The 21,835-nt window shown below is 47.0% G+C and overlaps 2 protein-coding genes across 2 annotated transcripts; one reads left to right on the plus strand and one right to left on the minus strand.

The window, feature by feature from the left end:
• Window positions 1–90: 90 nt before the first annotated feature.
• On the plus strand, window positions 91–4,095 carry LOC139395845 (2-iminobutanoate/2-iminopropanoate deaminase-like). Its single transcript, XM_071143153.1, has 6 exons — window positions 91–257; window positions 1,164–1,269; window positions 2,282–2,336; window positions 2,429–2,497; window positions 3,533–3,588; window positions 3,871–4,095. Exons 1-6 carry the CDS (start codon window positions 193–195, stop codon window positions 3,928–3,930), a joined length of 411 nt encoding a protein of 136 aa, XP_070999254.1. The 5' UTR covers window positions 91–192; the 3' UTR covers window positions 3,931–4,095.
• A 9,464-nt stretch (window positions 4,096–13,559) lies between these two features.
• LOC139395847 (uncharacterized) lies at window positions 13,560–17,542 on the minus strand (the record flags this gene model as incomplete). The annotated part of the gene is made up of 3 exons (XM_071143155.1): window positions 13,560–13,585; window positions 16,237–17,433; window positions 17,525–17,542. Coding segments are annotated over 3 exons (1,241 nt in total), but the record flags the coding sequence as incomplete, so codon positions are not given.
• Window positions 17,543–21,835: the final 4,293 nt, after the last annotated feature.

The raw sequence follows: 21,835 nt of genomic DNA on the forward strand, positions 1-21,835 counted from the left end.
ACCCTGCCAATACCCACAACGATTACAATGATATAAGTTGTGGGTCTAATGAAACTTCTAGGCCCGTTTAGTTCAGACTTTACGATAGTAGACGCGCTCTACCAGCTGATCTGTCATTTCAGACCTCCACGGGCTTCAAAGCAGGAACTTCTTTGTTTTAAGTGAAGACTTTTTTTGTGTCCAATTCTAATCATGTCTTCGATCATCAGGAAGATAATCAACACCACTAAAGCGCCAGCAGCTATCGGGCCGTACAGGTAAGTGGTCTGTGCAGCCTTTATCACACTGTTGATCTGAAGGTGTTGAACTATTTAAAAAAAAAAATCAAATCAAATCAAATTGATCGCATACACATATTTAGCAAGATGCTATTGTGGTTGTAGCGAAATGCTGGTGTTCCTATCTTCAACGGGGCTATAGTATCTAACAGTGCAAGATCACGATGTTAAATAATGGAATATAGAAATATTAGGACGAGCAATGTCGGAGTCCAGAGTATTTATGTATATATAAGAATAGTATATTCTTGTTTGCATTCATTCAGCAAGCAACTATTTTAAACATTGTTCGTGTGTCTGCGCAGGGTACTATGAATCTCACATGCTGTATTGGCATTTCTGTTCCGTCTGTGAAGGGACATTCGCGGTCTGTTACGGTAGGGGGTGTCACCCTTTTCACCCAATACTCGTGGGAGGTGGAGCTGTGGCGCTGCTGTAAACTAGAGAGAGAGCTTTGAGTTTTATTTCAGAGTAAAGTGCTTTTTGACTGAAGGCCTGTGACTGGCAGAGTTGGCACAGAGGGTATGTGTTGGAATGGAGCATTCTGTGGACTGGCACTGTCGTTGCGCACTCCACGTTCCCTTAAACGCCTACTGTATTACACACTATATTGTATTACATGACATTCAGAAACAGTCCCCAGTATGGTTGCTCAGTTTAACCAGTAGGTGGCAGTAAAGTATAAATTTAGATACCTGGAAAGTCAAACAACAGTGTTGTGTTCTGAATGGAAAAGACTGGGGACGTTTTATTTGTTTGTAGTAGTAGTCGTAGTGTCTATAATATCTTGAATGTGACAGAGAACAACATTTCACCTGCCCCATGTTGGTACATATCTTATCAGCTGTCCAGTCCTGTGTTCATATTCGTTGTTCTGTCTCCCAGCCAGGCGGTGGTGGTGGACAGGACCATGTACGTGTCAGGCCAGCTGGGGATGGACCCTGCCTCTGGTCAGCTGGTGGAGGGAGGGGTCCAGGCTCAGACCAAACAGGTGAAGCTTTAAACCCCCCCCCCCCCCCCCCTCTTTCTCAGTTACAACCACAGGACATAGAACAGGGATGTTGCCGATGGAGGGAGGGGGGAAATCTGTGAAACTCACTCATCTACTGAAGTGTTTCCACTTGCGCTGCAGGTAGACTAGTGGTTAGAGCGTTGGGCCAGTAACCGAAAGGTTGCTGGATCGAATCCCTGATTTGATCGAATCCCTGAGCTGACAAGGTAAAAAATCTGTCGTTCTGCCCCTGAACAAGGCAGTTAACCCCCTGTTCCCCTGAACAAGACAGTTAACCCCCTGTTCCCCTGAACAAGACAGTTAACCCCCTGTTCCCCTGAACAAGACAGTTAACCCCCTGTTCCCCTGAACAAGACAGTTAACCCCCTGTTCCCCTGAACAAGACAGTTAACCCCCTGTTCCCCTGAACAAGACAGTTAACCCACTGTTCCCCTGAACAAGGCAGTTAACCCACTGTTCCCCTGAACAAGACAGTTGACCCACTGTTCCCCTGAACAAGGCAGTTGGCCGACTGTTCCCCTGAACAAGGCAGTTAACCCACTGTTCCCCTGAACAAGACAGTTAACCCACTGTTCCCCTGAACAAGACAGTTAACCCACTGTTCCCCTGAACAAGGCAGTTAACCCACTGTTCCCCTGAACAAGGCAGTTAACCCACTGTTCCCCTGAACAAGGCAGTTAACCCACTGTTCCCCTGAACAAGGCAGTTAACCCACTGTTCCCCTGAACAAGGAAGTTAACCCCCTGTTCCCCTGAACAAGGCAGTTAACCCACTGTTCCCCTGAACAAGGCAGTTAACCCACTGTTCCCCTGAACAAGGCAGTTAACCCACTGTTCCCCTGAACAAGGCAGTTAACCCACTGTTCCCCTGAACAAGGCAGTTAACCCACTGTTCCCCTGAACAAGGCGTGGATGTCGATTATGTCAGTTAAATGCGGAAGACACATTTCAGTTGAATGCATTCCCTTTCCCTCTATTTCTATCCCATACAGGCTCTGGTAAACATGGGGGAGATCCTGAAAGAAGCAGGGTGTGGATATGACAGTGGTAAGTTATGATGTTTTTATAAAAACTTGTATTAGATGTTTATAAACTGTATCTAGCAAAACCATGAATTTCCTGATTTTCTTTTCCCACAGTCGTGAAAACCACGGTTCTTTTGGCTGACATGAATGACTTTGTCAGTGTGAATGATGTCTATAAAACATGTAAGTTTCTCTGTTGTTGGGATCCTTCCTGTTGAATATTCATGTTGTTGGGATCCTTCCTGTTGAATATTCATGTTGTTGGGATCCTTCCTGTTGGATTCTCTGAATATTCATGTTGATGGGATCCTTCTTGTTGAATCCTCTAAATATCCATATTGTTGGGATCCTCCTTGTTTTGTTATGCTGATATGTATTAGAAGTATTCTGAAGGTTATCTGGCACTTCATAGTGTCCACAAGGTGTCACTGTTTCCCAAGAGACTGAGTATGGTATGTAAGGGAGGCACACTTCATAGTGTCCACAAGGTGTCACTGTTTCCCAAGAGACTGAGTATGGTATGTAAGGGAGGTAGGGATGATCATTTTGTGGCACTTCCCTTGAGTAGGTTTGAGCACTGCCATGACAGTGACTGGAGTTAAAGGTACCTACCTTCATACCGATTCAGTCAGCATCTAAACCTCACTGACCTGATTGACAAGCCGTGTCTGTCTACGTAAGATGAGTCCCTAACAACTTGGACTGCATGTTGGTTAAGGGCTCTGTACTGCAGCGCCACCTGGTTCGCGACCAGGCTCTGTCGTAATCGGCCGCGACCGGGAGGTCCGTGGGGCGACGCACAATTGGCCTAGCGTCGCCCGGGTTAGGGAGGGATTGGTCGGTAGGGATCTCCTTGTCTCATCGCGCACCAGCGACTCCTGTGGCGGGCCGGGGCAAGCTGCGCTAACCAAGGTCGCCAGGTGCACGGTGTTTCCTCCGACACATTGGTGCGGCTGGCTTCCGGGTTGGATGCGCGCTGTGTTAAGAAGCAGTGCGGCTTGGTTGGGTTGTGTATCGGAGGACGCATGACCTTTAACCTTCGTCTCTCCCGAGCCCGTACGGGAGTTGTAGCGATGATACAAAACAATTGGATACCACGAAATTGGGGAGAAAACGGGCAATTTTTTATTTTTTTTTAATAGATAAAAAAAGATGTTAATTATGTCTTGTATCAGATCTACAGTATGTAACCATGTCTGTGTTCCTCTCCTCTTTTAGTTTTCAGCAGTAGCTTCCCAGCTAGGGCTGCCTACCAGGTCGCTGCTCTGCCCAGGGTGAGGATCTGACGCTTCGTCTCGTTACACTGTTTCCATGGCGATACAGAACCTAACCATGTGATGTTACTGACAACAAACCTGAGAAGTACTTGAATGCTATTTTTGTCTCGGTCTCTCTGTGTGTCTCTGTCTCTCTGTGTGTCTCTGTCTCTCTGTGTGTCTCTGTCTCTCTCTCTGTGTGTCTCTGTCTCTCTCTCTCTCTCTGTGTGTCTCTGTCTCTCTCTCTCTCTCTCTGTGTGTCTCTCTCTCTCTCTCTCTCTCTCTGTGTCTCTCTCTCAGGGTGGGCTTGTAGAGATTGAAGCTGTTGCTGTTCTGGGTCCTCTGACTGAGGTCTCTTGATGTAGCCTAAACGTCAGCGACAGAACAGGAAAAAAATCAACAACTCCCATGTCCCATAAAATGACGTGCCATCACAATACCAGCGTATAGTGAATCATTTCCATTGGTTAAGATGGTCCAATAAAACATCACTTCCTGTTTAAAAATAAAGTCAAAACAAATGAATAGAATGTATGTAGCTATTTTCCAAATGATTTAAAGCACTGAGTGAGTTTATTGGTGAATAAATCTGTGACATTTTGTAGAAGACTGTTGCAGGTTCTACAGCATCATTCTTATTGGCTGCTGAGGACCTACGTGATGAGGTAATGGTTCTGGTACTTCCTGACTGACAGCGGTTGCTCACCACATCAACTGTGCAGTCGGTCATCAGATGATGTGGGTTAGCTGATATGTTAACTACCTATCCAGGTATCAGGTGATGTGGGTTAGCTGATACATTAACTACCTATTCAGGTATCAGATGACTATATCAGATGATGTGGGTTAGCTGATACATTAACTACCTATTCAAGTATCATATGATGTGGGGTAGCTGATATCCAGGCATTTGTAAGATCTGACGTGGGTTAGCAGCGTAGTCTGACAGGAATCCAACCTGGGTGCTGCTTGCAATGGCATTATAGCCTGATACCCCTCTCACTCTCCAGCTCCAAACCAAACCCTTCCCCTCTCCAGCTCCAAACCAAACTCAGTCTAGGTATTAGTAGACAAAGCTTTATTTCGACTGTCCAGACAGTTTAGTGCAGAACACAGAAAGCTCTTATCAGAATGAATATATAACAGAAGAACAGCGACCAGTGTTCCAAGGTCTGGCATAGAAAATCACATCAAACCTCTTTAATCCTCTTGCCCAACACACACAGTCACACACCTACTGAAAATCACAGTCTCTCAATGGCATGCAGAGCCATTGATAAGTTCAGGGGGAGGTTGACAGACTGAACCTTTTGGGAAATGCCAGCTAGGTATTAAGAGACTCCAGAGTTGTTGTTCAGGATGAACCAGACTCCTGTGGCTGTCTTATCTAATACCAAGACCTTTGTTTAATCTTTAATCTTTTGCATTCCAGCCGGAGGTGGTTGTAGAGGAGCTGTAGTGTGTGTTGGCTTAGGTCTGTGTATGAAGGGAGAGGAGCTGTAGTGTGTGTTGGCTCAGGTCTGTGTATGAAGGGAGAGGAGCTGTAGTGTGTGTTGGCTCAGGTCTGTGTATGAAGGGAGAGGAGCTGTAGTGTGTGTTGGCTCAGGACTGTGTATGAAGGGAGAGGAGCTGTAGTGTGTGTTGGCTCAGGACTGTGTATGAAGGGAGAGGAGCTGTAGTGTGTGTTGGCTCAGGACTGTGTATGAAGGGAGAGGAGCTGTAGTGTGTGTTGGCTCAGGACTGTGTATGAAGGGAGAGGAGCTGTAGTGTGTGTTGGCTCAGGACTGTGTGTGTATGAAGGTAACAGATTATTCCCAGGTGAAGAGAGGACAGGTAAAAAGTAGAAACCTACAAGTGACGGCTCCTTGTAACTCCATGTTATTATAAATAACAAAGGTAGAAATCAAAGTTTAAATAACTTTATTTTATTTTTTTAACAATTGAGTGTTTTTCACACTGAATGGTTCATTTACACTCGATTTGGTACCTCATGTCCTACTGCATCGAGATCAGGACTCCTCATCATGTCCTACTGCATCGAGATCAGGACTCCTCCTTAAACAGACTCATCATGAATCTATATATAGTGACATCATGTCCTACTGCATCGAGATCAGGACTCCTCCTCAAACAGACTCATCATGAATCTATATATAGTGACATCATGTCCTACTGCATCGAGATCAGGACTCCTCATCATGAATCTATATAAGTGACATCATGTCCTACTGCATCGAGATCAGGACTCCTCAAACAGACTCATCATGAATCTATATATAGTGACATCATGTCCTACTGCATCGAGATCAGGACTCCTCCTCATCATGAATCTATATATAGTGACATCACGTCCTGCTGCATCGAGATCAGGACTCCTCCTCATCATGAATCTATATATAGTGACATCATGTCCTACTGCATCGAGATCAGGACTCCTCCTCAAACAGACAGACTCATCATGAATCTATATATAGTGACATCATGTCCTGCTGCATCGAGATCAGGACTCCTCATCATGAATCTATCTATATATAGTGACATCACGTCCTGCTGCATCGAGATCAGGACTCCTCATCATGAATCTATATATAGTGACATCACGTCCTGCTGCATCGAGATCAGGACTCCTCATCATGAATCTATATATAGTGACATCACGTCCTGCTGCATCGAGATCAGGACTCCTCATCATTAATCTATATATAGTGACATCACGTCCTGCTGCATTGAGATCAGGACTCCTCATCATTAATCTATATATAGTGACATCACGTCCTGCTGCATCGAGATCAGGACTCCTCATCATGAATCTATATATAGTGACATTTTGAAACAAACAAGGTGAGAAAGAGGAGAACTAAACAGACTGACCAGGTAAACGCTATGATCACTTGTTAAATCCACTTTAAAATCAGTGTAGATGAAGGGGGAGGAGACAGGTTAAAATCAGTGTAGATGAAGGGGGAGGAGACAGGTTAAAATCAGTGTAGATGAAGGGGGAGGAGACAGGTTAAAATCAGTGTAGATGAAGGGGGAGGAGACAGGTTAAAATCAGTGTAGATGAAGGGGAAGAGACAGGTTAAAATCAGTGTAGATGAAGAGGAAGAGACAGGTTAAAATCAGTGTAGATGAAGAGGAAGAGACAGGTTAAAATCAGTGTAGATGAAGGGGAAGAGACAGGTTAAAATCAGTGTAGATGAAGAGGAAGAGACCGGTTAAAGAAGGATTTATAAGCTTTTCGACAGTTGAGACATGGATTGTGTGTGGCTTTAAGAGCCGTTGAACTGGGTATGGTAGTAGGTGCCAGGTGCACCGGTTTGTGTCAAGAACTGCAACGCTGCTGGGGTTTTCCCGCTCAACAGTTTCCCGTGTGTATCAAGAATGGTCCACCACACCAAAGGACATCCAGCCAACTTAACACAACTGTGTGAAGCATTGGAGTCAACATGGGCCAGCATCCCTGTGGAACGCTTTCGACACCTTGTAGAGTCCATGACCCAACGGATTGAAGCTGTTCTGAGGGCAACTCAATATTAGGGAAGGTGTTCTTAATGTTTTGTTCACTCAGTGTAAATTCTCTTCTCAACATTACACTGTACACTCCGGGTCTACTGTTAAGCTCTTAGTATTCCTTATCTACCTGTTAAATAACCATATTGAAGTCATCATTAATTAATTAATGACTTCCCCCATCAGCAGGGTTCAGTCTAGTCCAGTCTAGTCCCCCATCAGCAGGGTTCAGTCTAGTCCAGAAGAACAGGTTGAGTTCCACATCAGCAGGGTTCAGTCTAGTCCAGAAGAACAGGTTGAGTTCCACGTCAGCGGGGTTCAGTCTAGTCCAGAAGAACAGTTTGTTAGGTTGAGTTCCACATCAGCAGGGTTCAGTCTAGTCCAGAAGAACAGTTTGTTAGGTTGAGTTCCACATCAGCAGGGTTCAGTCTAGTCCAGAAGAACAGGTTGAGTCCCCCATCAGCAGGGTTCAGTCTAGTCCAGAAGAACAGGTTGAGTTCCACATCAGCAGGGTTCAGTCTAGTCCAGAAGAACAGGCTGAGTTCCACATCAGCAGGGTTCAGTCTAGTCCAGAAGAACAGGTTGAGTTCCACATCAGCAGGGTTCAGTCTAGTCCAGAAGAACAGGCTGAGTTCCACATCAGCAGGGTTCAGTCTAGTCCAGAAGAACAGTTTGTTAGGTTGAGTTCCACATCAGCAGGGTTCAGTCTAGTCCATAATAACAGTTTGTTAGGTTGAGTTCCACGTCAGCAGGGTTCAGTCTAGTCCATTAGAACAGGTTGTTAGATTGAGTTCCACGTCAGCAGGGTTCAGTCTAGTCCAGAAGAACAGTTTGTTAGGTTGAGTCCCCCATCAGCAGGGTTCAGTCTAGTCCATTAGAACAGGTTGTTAGATTGAGTTCCACGTCAGCAGGGTTCAGTCTAGTCCAGAAGAACAGGCTGAGTCCCCCATCAGCAGGGTTCAGTCTAGTCCAGAAGAACAGGTTGAGTCCCCCATCAGCAGGGTTCAGTCTAGTCCAGAAGAACAGGTTGTTAGGTTGAGTTCCACGTCAGCAGGGTTCAGTCTAGTCCAGAAGAACAGTTTGTTAGGTTGAGTTCCACATCAGCAGGGTTCAGTCTAGTCCAGAAGAACAGGTTGAGTCCCCCATCAGCAGGGTTCAGTCTAGTCCAGAAGAACAGGTTGAGTTCCACATCAGCAGGGTTCAGTCTAGTCCAGAAGAACAGGTTGAGTTCCACGTCAGCAGGGTTCAGTCTAGTCCAGAAGAACAGTTTGTTAGGTTGAGTCCCCCATCAGCAGGGTTCAGTCTAGTCCAGAAGAACAGGTTGAGTCCCCCATCAGCAGGGTTCAGTCTAGTCCAGAATAACAGTTTGTTAGATTAAGTTCCACGTCAGCAGGGTTCAGTCTAGTCCAGAAGAACAGGTTGTTAGGTTGAGTTCCACGTCAGCAGGGTTCAGTCTAGTCCAGAAGAACAGTTTGTTAGGTTGAGTTCCACGTCAGCAGGGTTCAGTCTAGTCCAGAAGAACAGGTTGAGTTCCCCATCAGCAGGGTTCAGTCTAGTCCAGAAGAACAGGTTAAGTTCCACGTCAGCAGGGTTCAGTCTAGTCCATTAGAACAGGTTGTTTGGTTGAGTCCCCCATCAGCAGGGTTCAGTCTAGTCCAGAAGAACAGGTTGTTTGGCTTGTCTTCCTCTTTCAGAGCAGCTAGTACAAGTCAAGTAGTATTAATTATGAAACATTTTCCCACCGAGAAGCTGTTCAACACAACGTTGACTCCATATTGACAACCTTAAAGTGACCGTGTAGTCTGTCTCTGAACCTCAACTTCACAGTTTGTTGCTAAAGTAGTGCAACGTTTGGCTTCACCACAGCTGTCTGTTAGAGAGAGTCAGAGTTCAGTTGGAAGCCCAGCTGGCTTCAGGTAATTGGGAGTAAACGTTCAGGTGGAAGCCCAGGTGGCTCCAGGTAATTGGGAGTAAACGTTCAGGTGGAAGCCCAGGTGGCTCCAGGTAATTGGGAGTCAGAGAGTTCAGGTGGAAGCCCAGGTGGCTCCAGGTAATTGGGAGTCAGAGAGTTCAGGTGGAAGCCCAGGTGGCTCCAGGTAATTGGGAGTCAGAGAGTTCAGGTGGAAGCCCAGGTGGCTCCAGGTAATTGGGAGTCAGAGAGTTCAGGTGGAAGCCCAGGTGGCTCCAGGTAATTGGGAGTCAGAGAGTTCAGGTGGAAGCCCAGGTGTCTCCAGGTTACATGGTTGGAAGCCCAGGTGTCTCCAGGCTACATGGTTGGAAGCCCAGGTGTCTCCAGGCTACATGGTAGGAAGCCCAGGTGTCTCCAGGCTACATGGTAGGAAGCACAGGTGTCTCCAGGTTACATGGTTGGAAGCACAGGTGTCTCCAGGTTACATGGTTGGAAGCCCAGGTGTCTCCAGGTTACATGGTTGGAAGCCCAGGTGTCTCCAGGTTACATGGTTGGAAGCCCAGGTGTCTCCAGGTTACATGGTTGGAAGCCCAGGTGTCTCCAGGTTACATGGTAGGAAGCCCAGGTGTCTCCAGATTACATGGTTGGAAGCCCAGGTGTCTCCAGATTACATGGTTGGAAGCCCAGGTGTCTCCAGGTTACATGGTTGGAAGCCCAGGTGTCTCCAGGCTACATGGTAGGAAGCCCAGGTGTCACCAGATTACATGGTTGGAAGCCCAGGTGTCTCCAGGTTACATGGTAGGAAGCCCAGGTGTCTCCAGGCTACATGGTAGGAAGCCCAGGTGTCTCCAGGTTACATGGTTGGAAGCCCAGGTGTCTCCAGGTTACATGGTTGGAAGCCCAGGTGTCTCCAGGTTACATGGTTGGAAGCCCAGGTGTCTCCAGGTTACATGGTTGGAAGCCCAGGTGTCTCCAGGTTACATGGTTGGAAGCCCAGGTGTCTCCAGGTTACATGGTTGGAAGCCCAGGTGTCTCCAGGTTACATGGTTGGAAGCCCAGGTGTCTCCAGGTTACATGGTTGGAAGCCCAGGTGTCTCCAGGTTACATGGTTGGAAGCCCAGGTGTCTCCAGGTTACATGGTTGGAAGCCCAGGTGTCTCCAGGCTACATGGTTGGAAGCCCAGGTGTCTCCAGGTTACATGGTTGGAAGCCCAGGTGTCTCCAGGTTACATGGTTGGAAGCCCAGGTGTCTCCAGGTTACATGGTTGGAAGCCCAGGTGTCTCCAGGTTACATGGTTGGAAGCCCAGGTGTCTCCAGGTTACATGGTTGGAAGCCCAGGTGTCTCCAGGTTACATGGTTGGAAGCCCAGGTGTCTCCAGGTTACATGGTTGGAAGCCCAGGTGTCTCCAGGTTACATGGTTGGAAGCCCAGGTGTCTCCAGGTTACATGGTAGTTCTCTTGTTATTGCCAATAGAAGAAGAAAAGTGGCCCATCCATATTTCCAGGATGGGAAGAAGGCACTTTGGTGACAAGACTCTCCGTCTGAAATTACACCTTATCCCCCCCATCAGGGAATTAGGTGCCATTTGGGACACACCCTGACAGGAATATGTATTGAGCTGGTCTGTCATCGTTGTGGCAGATGAGTGTGTGTGTGTTTTAACTTCCTGGTCTGTCATCGTTGTGGCAGATGAGTGTGTGTGTGTTTTAACTTCCTGGTCTGTCATCGTTGTGGTAGATGAGTGTGTGTGTTTTTAACTTCCTGGTCTTTGGGTTGTGCATCTTATCTACAAATCGTCTCTGAATGTAAAAACGGAGGTTTTATCCAAGGAGGTTGTGTTTCCCAGGCCACTGAAAGACACAAACATAACATTTTTTTATTTAGTTACATATGCTTGTATATGGAATAACATAAGTACATTATTCAATAATCGAGTTAATTAGATTCCTTGTTCATAGACATTAAGCATTATACCCTTATATACACATCATCAAGTCCTTGAAATGGGGGAAAATTCAAAATAATTTATATTCAATGAAAGATTCACACAATGTTGTTTTCCATTGAATTTGCTTAGTGGCATGTCACCATCTGTGAGAATAGTTCAATGTTTTTAATGAGTGTCTGTTCTGTCTGGGTATCATCTGGGGGGTCTTACCAGCGGCCTCCTCAGTTTGACCTCTCTTCTTAGTTCTGTTTCTTGTCTTTCTCTGCTTCCTGTGCCACTCCAGCCAACACCAAGGCCGCTGCTTCCTGTGCCACCACCGACACAACCACCGGAACACCTGGAAAACAACACACACAAGAAATCAACGCCTGGCGGGTCGTGTGTGTGTGTGTGTGTGTGTGTGCGTGTGTGTGTGTGTTTGTGTGCGTGTGTGTGTGTGTGTGTGTTTGTGTGTGTGAAGTTAATGTGTGACATTCCAACATGAACGGCCTTCGTGCCATTGAACTTTTAACATAGAACAACAAAGACGGAGCAGAGAGCCCTAAAGTCAAACCTCTCTGTTAGCAGATTATCTTGTTCAGCAGAGCCGGCTTGGTGAATAGTAGCAGAGAGCCCAGAGTCAAACCTCTCTCTGTTACCAGATCATCTTGTTCAGCAGAGCCGGCTTGGTGAATAGTAGCAGAGAGCCCAGAGTCTAACCTCTCTGTTACCAGATTATCTTGTTCAGCAGAGCCGGCTTGGTGAATAGTAGCAGAGAGCCCAGAGTCTAACCTCTCTGTTACCAGATTATCTTGTTCAGCAGAGCCGGCTTGGTGAATAGTAGCAGAGAGCCCAGAATCAAACCTCTCTCTGTTACCAGATCATCTTGTTCAGCAGAGCCGGCTTGGTGAATAACCTGGTTATAGGGTGTGTGTCCAGCCATGCAAACAGCATTCACCACAGAGAGAGAGAGAGTTATGCAACTCCTGACAGTAGCATGTGCAACTGAAGGGGTGGGTCCTCTCTCTCTGCCTAAAAAGGACAGTTTGTTCCTTATGTGTTTGGAGAGTGGAGGGGCAGACGGACAGACTAGGAACCACTGGAGAGCTCTACTACTCAGTCTGCATGTCTGGTAGGTAGGTAGGTCGAGAGCGAGAGAGAACCACTACCCATAACCACAGGAACTGACTGTAGGCCTACACATAGTGGGCTGTACAGTACCTGTAACCATAGGAACTGACTATGGGCCTACACATAGTGGGCTGTACAGTACCCGTAACCACAGGAACTGACTGTGGGCCTACACATAGTGGGCTGTACAGTACCCGTAACCACAGGAACTGACTGTAGGCCTACACATAGTGGGCTGTACAGTACCCGTAACCACAGGAACTGACTGTAGGCCTACACATAGTGGGCTGTACAGTACCCGTAACCACAGGAACTGACTGTAGGCCTACACATAGTGGGCTGTACAGTACCCGTAACCACAGGAACTGACTGTAGGCCTACACATAGTGGGCTGTACAGTACCCGTAACCACAGGAACTGACTGTAGGCCTACACATAGTGGGCTGTACAGTACCCGTAACCACAGGAACTGACTGTAGGCCTACACATAGTGGGCTGTACAGTACCCGTAACCATAGGAACTGACTGTAGGCCTACACATAGTGGGCTGTACAGTACCCGTAACCACAGGAACTGACTGTAGGCCTACACATAGTGGGCTGTACAGTACCCGTAACCATAGGAACTGACTGTAGGCCTACACATAGTGGGCTGTACAGTACCCGTAACCACAGGAACTGACTGTAGGCCTACACATAGTGGGCTGTACAGTACCCGTAACCATAGGAACTGACTGTAGGCCTACACATAGTGGGCTGTACAGTACCCGTAACCATAGGAACTGACTGTAGGCCTACACATAGTGGGCTGTACAGTACCCGTAACCACAGAAACTGACTGTAGGCCTACACATAGTGGGCTGTACAGTACCCGTAACCATAGGAACTGACTGTAGGCCTACACATAGTGGGCTGTACAGTAGCAGTGGTTTTCCTGGTAGTGGATATAAAGGTAACAGAACTTTGGGCTCATCACATGTTCCTGGGCAGCACTACATAGACGGGTTACCTATAGCGAAACAGAGCATTGGTTTTCCTCTGTGACTCAGGGGAAATCTCCCCAACTCAAACAGACATGCTGGACTTATCTTCACCCTCATTTAAACACAGAATCATTTCACTATCTGCTCCACTAAAAGAAAGAGGGCTGATTCATGCTACAACTGTGATTATGAACATTTTATACTGCGATTGTGAAGATTCTATTGTGATTGCGAAGATTCTATCGTGATTGTGTAGATTCTATTCTGAAGCTTCTATTGTGATTGCGAAGATTCTACTGTGATTGTGAAGATTCTATTGTGATTGTGAAGATTCTATTGTGATTGTGAAGATTTATGGTAGGGTTCTGACATGCTTTGGCCAGAACAGTGGGATAATAACCTAATCTCAACTATTCCATGACAAGGGGCCATGAGTAAACATGAATTATCTACCTAATGACCTACTACGAGTCACTAGACAGACTCAATTCTCCTCTGCTCTCCCAACGGTCACGTCAAAATGTACAGTTCACTTGACAAACATTTGCATCTGAACTGAGGAGTGGGGAGAGAGGACATTAACATGTTTTATGTTATCCCAGGCAACAGTGCAGAAGTCTTATCTGGGTAATTCACAGAGCACAATGAGAGAGGGGGGAGAGAGGACATTAACATGTTTTATGTTATCCCAGGCAACAGTGCAGAAGTCTTATCTGGGTAATTCACAGAGCACAATGAAAGACGGGGGGGAGGGGGGGGGGGGGCGAGAGAGAGAGAGGGGGGAGAGAGAGAGAGAGAGCGTGGGGAGAGAAAGAGAGAGTGGGGGAGAGAAAGAGAAAGAGGGGAGAGAAAGAGAGAAAGGGGAGAGAAAGAGAGAGAGGGGGGAGAGAAAGAGAGAGAGGGAGGAGAGAAAGAGAGAGAGGGAGGAGAGAAAGAGAGAGGGAGGAGAGAAAGAGAGAGAGGGAGGAGAGAAAGAGAGAGGGAGGAGAAAGAGAGAGAGGGTGTCTCAGACTGCGTGACTGGGGCTATTGTGTTGGTCAGGGCCTCATGAAGAAGTGACACACTAGAACAGCTTTTAGTCCTTCAGTAGAGACTACTGCATGGTGTCTGGAGAGACTACTGCATGGTGTCTGGAGAGACTACTGCATGGTGTCTGGAGAGACTACTGCATGGTGTCCGGAGAGACTACTGCATGGTGTCCGGAGAGACTACTGCATGGTGTCCGGAGAGACTACTGCATGGTGTCCGGAGAGACTACTGCATGGTGTCCGGAGAGACTACTGCAATGAGTCTGTAGAGACTACTGCATGGTGTCTGTAGAGACTACTGCATGGTGTCTGTAGAGACTACTGCATGGTGTCTGTAGAGACTACTGCATGGTGTCTGTAGAGACTACTGCAGGGTGTCTGTAGAGACTACTGCAGGGTGTCTGTAGAGACTACTGCAGGGTGTCTGTAGAGACTACTGCAGGGTGTCTGTAGAGACTACTGCATGGTGTCTGTAGAGACTACTGCATGATGTCTGTAGAGACTACTGCATGGTGTCTGTAGAGACTACTGCAGGGTGTCTGTAGAGACTACTGCAGGGTGTCTGTAGAGGCTACTGCATGGTGTCTGTAGAGGCTACTGCAGGGTGTCTGTAGAGGCTACTGCAGGGTGTCTGTAGAGACTACTGCATGGTGTCTGTAGAGGCTACTGCATGGTGTCTGTAGAGGCTACTGCATGGTGTCTGTAGAGACTACTGCATGGTGTCTGTAGAGACTACTGCATGATGTCTGTAGAGACTACTGCATGATGTCTTACAGGCAGCATTATCTGTCCTGATGTTAACAGGAAATCAGTTTTGGGGTCAGGATACCTCCTCCTAAATCAGTGAGGGTGTCTGATACCTTCTCCTAGTCAGTGTCGGATACCTCCTCCTAGTCAGTGTCGGATGTCTGATACCTCCTCCTAGTCAGTGTCTGATACCTCCTCCTAGTCAGTGTCTGATACCTCCTCCTAGTCAGTGTCGGATACCTCCTCCTAGTCAGTGTCGGATACCTCCTCCTAGTCAGTGTCGGATACCTCCTCCTAGTCAGTGAGGGTGTCTGATACCTCCTCCTAGTCAGTGAGGGTGTCGGATACCTCCTCCTAGTCAGTGAGGGTGTCTGATACCTCCTCCTAGTCAGTCAGGGTGTCTGATACCTCCTCCTAGTCAGTGTCTGATACCTCCTCCTAGTCAGTGTCTGATACCTCCTCCTAGTCAGTGAGGGTGTCTGATACCTCCTCCTAGTCAGTGAGGGTGTCTGATTTCTCCTCCTAGTCAGTGAGGGTGTCTGATTTCTCCTCCTAGTCAGTGAGGGTGTCTGATACCTCTTGGTAACCAGTGAGGGTGTCTGATACCTCCTCCTAGTCAGTGAGGGTTTCTGATACCTCCTCCTAGTCAGTGAGGGTGTCTGATACCTCCTCCTAGTCAGTGATGGTGTCTGATACCTCCTCCTAGTCAGTCAGGGTGTCTGATACCTCCTCCTAGTCAGTCAGGGTGTCTGATACCTCCTCCTAGTCAGTCAGGGTGTCTGATACCTCCTCCTAGTCAGTCAGGGTGTCTGATACCTCCTCCTAGTCAGTGAGGGTCTCTGATTTCTCCTCCTAGTCAGTGAGGGTGTCTGATTTCTCCTCCTAGTCAGCGATGTCTTCTCAGCTATTTGTGCCTGGGGCAGGGGAGGACCAACCATTTTCCAGATAAGCCTGATCCGGCAGGCTACAACAGACTGACTGACACACCTTATTTAGGTCAGGAGAGACAGGTGTTCTAGGTAACATATCAATTTAGTGAATCTATGAGCTGGAAGAACAATCATAACCTCCTTGGGGCTAATCAGGACAATAAATGGCAGCCATTTTGCTCTGTGGAATTTAATTGTCCCTCAGTACAAATCAGTTGGTGCTGTGTTACTGAGGTGAAATGTGACCACACCAGAATCGCAATGCAACTATTTGTGAGCCTGGTAAATACATCATATTTATCTTGAACTGTAAATGCAAAATAGTCCAAGAAACTCTATTTTTGCGGGACCTTCACACACTTAAGTGAGTGATGACTATAGCTACAGTATGTTCAAGTATTTTGGTATTCAAGTATTTCAACATGGTTGACGTTTGATGACGGTTTAAATATGTAGAGTGATTTTGTCCGTGAGGATGAAGCGTTAAAGGAGGAGTACATACCATCAATCTCTGGGATTGAGAGAGCAGGAGTAGGCGGGGCCACAGGAGCAGGGGTGGCTGGTGTTAGCTCTGGGGCAGGAGTAGGCGGGGCCACAGGAGCAGGGGTGGCTGGTGTTAGCTCTGGGGCAGGGGTAGGGGCGTCTGAGGGAGCAGGAGCAAGGGCGGCTGGTGTTAGCTCAGGGGCGGCTTCGGGAGCAGGGGTAGGAGTCTCTACTGCAGGCTCTGGGGCTGGAGCTGTCACCTCACCTGGGGCCTCCACTGGTCCTGGGGCCTCTACAGGCTCATTGGCAACGGCTGCTACAGGGGCCTCCACAGCCACAGGGGTGGTTATTGGCTCTGCTGCAGGCTCAGCAGCAACAACAAGGTCAGTTATGGGGCCACTGGGTGCAGGGGCCTCCACAGCGGGGGCCCCCTCTGGGACAGCGGCCACAGGCTCAGCAGCAGGGATTACTGGCTCAGGGACAGCGGCCACAGGGGCTGGAGCATCTTTGGTCTCCTCTTTTGGGGCTGGAGCTGGTGTCTCCGCTGTCGGGGGTGGAGCTGGGGTCTCCTCTGTCGGGGCTGGAGTCTCCTCTGTCGGGGCTGGAGCTGGGGTCTCCTCTGTCGGGGCTGGAGCTGGGGTCTCCTCTGTTGGGGCTGGAGCTGGGGTCTCCTCTGTCGGGGCTGGAGCTGGGGTCTCCTCTGTCGGGGCTGGAGCTGGGGTCTCCTCTGTCGGGGCTGGAGCTGCCTCTGGGACAGTTTCAGCCACCTCGACTGGGGCAGCAGCTTCCACAGGTGCAGCTGCCTCGACAAGGGTAGCCACCTCCACTGCAGCTCCAGTTTCAACAACAGGGGACTCCTCAGACACCACTGTCTCAGCAGGAGCCTCTGCCACAGGAGCGGCCTCAACCACGACAGCCTCAACAGGGGCCACCACCTCCACTGGGACCACAGCCTCTACTAAGAACACAGCCTCTGAAGGGACCTCTGCAACTACAGCTGCAGCCTCAGCAGGGGCTTCAGGGGGAACCTCTGGCTCGGCTGCAGCCAGCATCTCCAGGACCTGGTCCTCCTCCCATCCAGACCCCATGGTCTCCAGGGCCTCTGAGGCCATGATGACGGGTTCCTCAGAGTCATCAGTCAGGGCACTCTGGACAGGAAGCTGCATCTGGTCAGCGATGGTCTCCGTGTCCTCCGAGATGTGACCATTCCCGACAACTGGAATAAAAACACAGAAAAACATGGAGGTTCATGAGAGAAATGTATTTCCAGGTTTAACCTGACATCTGACACCAGATCCACCTGTAACGTTCCTGATAGACGATCACTGCACAGAAAAACATAGAGGTTCATGAGAGAAATGTATTTCTAGGTTTAACCTGACATCTGACACCAGATCCACCTGTAACGTTCCTGATAGACGATCACTGCACAGAAAAACATAGAGGTTCATGACAGAAATGTATTTCTAGGTTTAACCTGACATCTGACACCAGATCCACCTGTAACGTTCCTGATAGAAGATCACAGCAAAACATTGTAACGTTCCTGATAGAAGATCACAGCAAACCATTTCCTCACTTTATTGAATTCCAAACATTGGTTAAGTTGAACTAATAATGAAGGATCACCGTGCTTCTACACCTGCATTGCTTGCTGTTTTGGGGGTTTTAGGCTGGGTTTCTGTACAGCACTTTGAGATATCAGCTGATGTACGAAGGGCTATATAAATACATTTGATTTGATCTGATAGGCTTGAATGCCTGAAATTCAAGCAATTATGACTTATCAGCATTGACCCCGTGTCTGTGTTGTCATGAACCAATCTAGTTGTGTTGTAGTCAACCATCTTCAGACACATGCAGCACTCTGCCACAATAACACCTAAAACATTCCATAGTAACTCCTGCTAACCCAATCCATGATCTACTGCCACAGTAACACCTACAACATTCCATAGTAACTCCTGCTAACCCAATCCATGATCTACTGCCACAGTAACACCTAAAACATTCCATAGTGACTCCTGCTAACCCAATCCATGATCTACTGCCACAGTAACACCTACAACATTCCATAGTGACTCCTGCTAACCCAATCCATGATCTACTGTCACAGTAACACCTACAACATTTCATAGTGACTCCTGCTAACCCAATCCATGATCTACTGCCACAGTAACACCTACAACATTCCATAGTGACTCCTGCTAACCCAATCCATGATCTACTGCCACAGTAACACCTACAACATTCCATAGTGACTCCTGCTAACCCAATCCATGATCTACTGCCACAGTAACACCTAAAACATTCCATAGTGACTCCTGCTAACCCAATCCATGATCTACTGCCACGGTAACACCTAAAACATTCCATAGTGACTCCTGCTAACCCAATCCATGATCTACTGCCACAGTAACACCTAAAACATTCCATAGTGACTCCTGCTAACCCAATCCATGATCTACTGCCACAGTAACACCTAAAACATTCCCATAGTGACTCCTGCTAACCCAATCCATGATCTACTGCCACAGTAACACCTACAACATTCCATAGTGACTCCTGCTAACCCAATCCATGATCTACTGCCACAGTAACACCTACAACATTCCATAGTGACTCCTGCTAACCCAATCCATGATCTACTGCCACAGTAACACCTACAACATTCCATAGTGACTCCTGCTAACCCAATCCATGATCTACTGTCACAGTAACACCTACAACATTCCATAGTGACTCCTGCTAACCCAATCCATGATCTACTGCCACGGCCAACTAAAGAAAAGATTGTGCAACTGACAAGAGATGAGAGGTTTAAAGCTCAGTAAGGAGACGCAAGGTTAACATAGTCAGTATAGATCTGAAACGCGGTCAGTATAGATCTGAAACGCGGTCCGTATTGATCTGAAACGGGGTCCGTATTTATCTGAAACGAGGTTCGTATTTATCTGAAACAAGGTCAGTATTGATCTGAAACGAGGTCAGTATTGATCTGAAACGAGGTCAGTATTTATCTGAAACTCGGTTAGTATTTATCTGAAACAAGCTTGGGGGGGGGGGGTGGGGGGGGTGGGATAACTAGTCCCCAAGGACCTGAAGTAATAATGTCCATGGTATTACATACAGGGTAATACATGCTGCTGATATAATGGAACATTCCATCTAAATCTATTACATACATGCTGCTGATCTAGTGGAACATTCCATCTAAATCTATTACATACATGCTGCTGATCTAATGGAACATTCCATCTAAATCTATTACATACATGCTGCTGATCTAATGGAACATTCCATCTAAATCTATTACATACATGCTGCTGATCTAATGGAACATTCCATCTAAATCTATTACATACATGCTGCTGATCTAATGGAACATTCCATCTAAATCTATTACATACATGCTGCTGATCTAATGGAACATTCCATCTAAATCTATTACATACATGCTGCTGATCTAATGGAACATTCCATCTAAATCTATTACATACATGCTGCTGATGTAATGGAACATTCCATCTAAATCTATTACATACATGCTGCTGATGTAATGGAACATTCCATCTAAATCTATTACATACATGCTGCTGATGTAATGGAACATTCCATCTAAATCTATTACATACATGCTGCTGATCTAATGGAACATTCCATCTAAATCTGTTACATACATGCTGCTGATCTAATGGAACATTCCATCTAAATCTATTACATACATGCTGCTGATCTAATGGAACATTCCATCTAAATCTGTTACATACATGCTGCTGATCTAATGGAACATTCCATCTAAATCTATTACATACATGCTGCTGATCTAATGGAACATTCCATCTAAATCTGTTACATACTGAGACTGAACCACTACAGTACGGTCAGTCACAAACTCCTTTATAATTTGTCAAATAACTATAGGTTTCCACATGGAAAATGTGCTTTAGATGTAATGGATTAGATGTCAGGGATTAGATGTCAGGGATTAGATGTCAGGGATTAGATGTCAGGGATTAGATGTCAGGGATTAGATGTCAGGGATTAGATGTCAGGGATTAGATGTCAGGGATTAGATGTAATGCAACAAATCAATCTACAGAACATAGAACAACGATGAGCTGTTCACTGTTGGTGTCGCTGTTGCAGATGCCAAAGTTCAGAAAGGTCAAATGCACCATTTGCTGTCAAAGGTGACACTGACTCTTCAGGGTACATGTCATGTTAAATCAACCATTATGTTGTGAAGAGGGGAACCGTGTCAAAGGTGACACTGACTCTTCAGGGTACCTGTCATGTTAAATCAACCATTATGTTGTGAAGAGGGGAACCGTGTCAAAGGTGCCACTGACTCTTCAGGGTACCTGTCATGTTAAATCAACCATTATGTTGTGAAGAGTGGAACCGTGTCAAAGGTGCCACTGACTCTTCAGGGTACCTGTCATGTTAAATCAACCATTATGTTGTGAAGAGTGGAACCGTTTCCCCCCTTTTGTATTCTAATGCTTTGGTTGTTGGAGCATCCTGAAGTATTTTAAACTGCTGTTGAAATATGACTGAACAGAAGGTGGACCCCTTGGTAAGAGAGTCCAGTTGGTTTGACTCAGCAGTGAGGGAAAACAATAAAAGACACAGAGAATCTCTAGGACATGCGGGGGGGGGGGGGGGGGGGGGGGGGGGGTTGAAGAATGTGATTTATTGAAAACAACCTGTGGTTTTCTCTGAGCCCTGAGGACAAGGTTCACCCTAGTTATGAAACTGAACGAGGAAGTGTATATGAATGATACAGACCAGATGGGGACATATCCATCAAAGTGGTAGGCTACCGGACACCTGGGAAACACACAACAGATCGTCTGAGACTGGTCCCAGATCTGTTTGTGTTGTATAGCCCACGTCTAGGACGTTTCATAATACAATGAATTACCATAGGAGTTGGCAAGACAGCACTAACAGATCTGGGACCAGTCTGCCTGCAAAAACAGTTCAGGAAATCTGTTCTTAGACTGATCACAACCCTTCGTATTATTTAATCCATGTCCCTGTTAACTCCATCTGATTGTTTCATGCATGACATAAACCAAAAAATGATCAAATTAGACACTGCAGCTTCCCGGTTTGGTTTGACTGTCGTTGTCCCTAAAGACCAGAGAGCAATGACTGGAAAGGAATGTGATGGGCTGGCACAAAATAGGAAGCAACCAGACCAATGGAAGACAAGCAAACAGAGAGAGATGGATTTGGAGGTCTACATGAGGAGTTATGGGTTGATGAGGAGTTATGGAGTGATGAGGAGCTATGGGGTGATGTGATGAGGAGCTATGGGGTGATGTGATGAGGAGCTATGGGGTGATGTGATGAGGAGCTATGGGGTGATGTGATGAGGAGCTATGGGGTGATGTGATGAGGAGCTATGGGGTGATGTGATGAGGAGCTATGGGGTGATGTGATGAGGAGCTATGGGGCGATGTGATGAGGAGCTATGGGGCGATGTGATGAGGAGCTATGGGGCGATGTGATGAGGAGCTATGGGGCGATGAGGAGCTATGGGGTGGTGTGATGAGGAGCTATGGGGTGGTGTGATGAGGAGCTATGGGGTGGTGTGATGAGGAGCTATG

Source organism: Oncorhynchus clarkii, unplaced genomic scaffold, assembly GCF_045791955.1.
Source record: "Oncorhynchus clarkii lewisi isolate Uvic-CL-2024 unplaced genomic scaffold, UVic_Ocla_1.0 unplaced_contig_2543_pilon_pilon, whole genome shotgun sequence".
Classification (NCBI taxonomy): domain Eukaryota; kingdom Metazoa; phylum Chordata; class Actinopteri; order Salmoniformes; family Salmonidae; genus Oncorhynchus; species Oncorhynchus clarkii.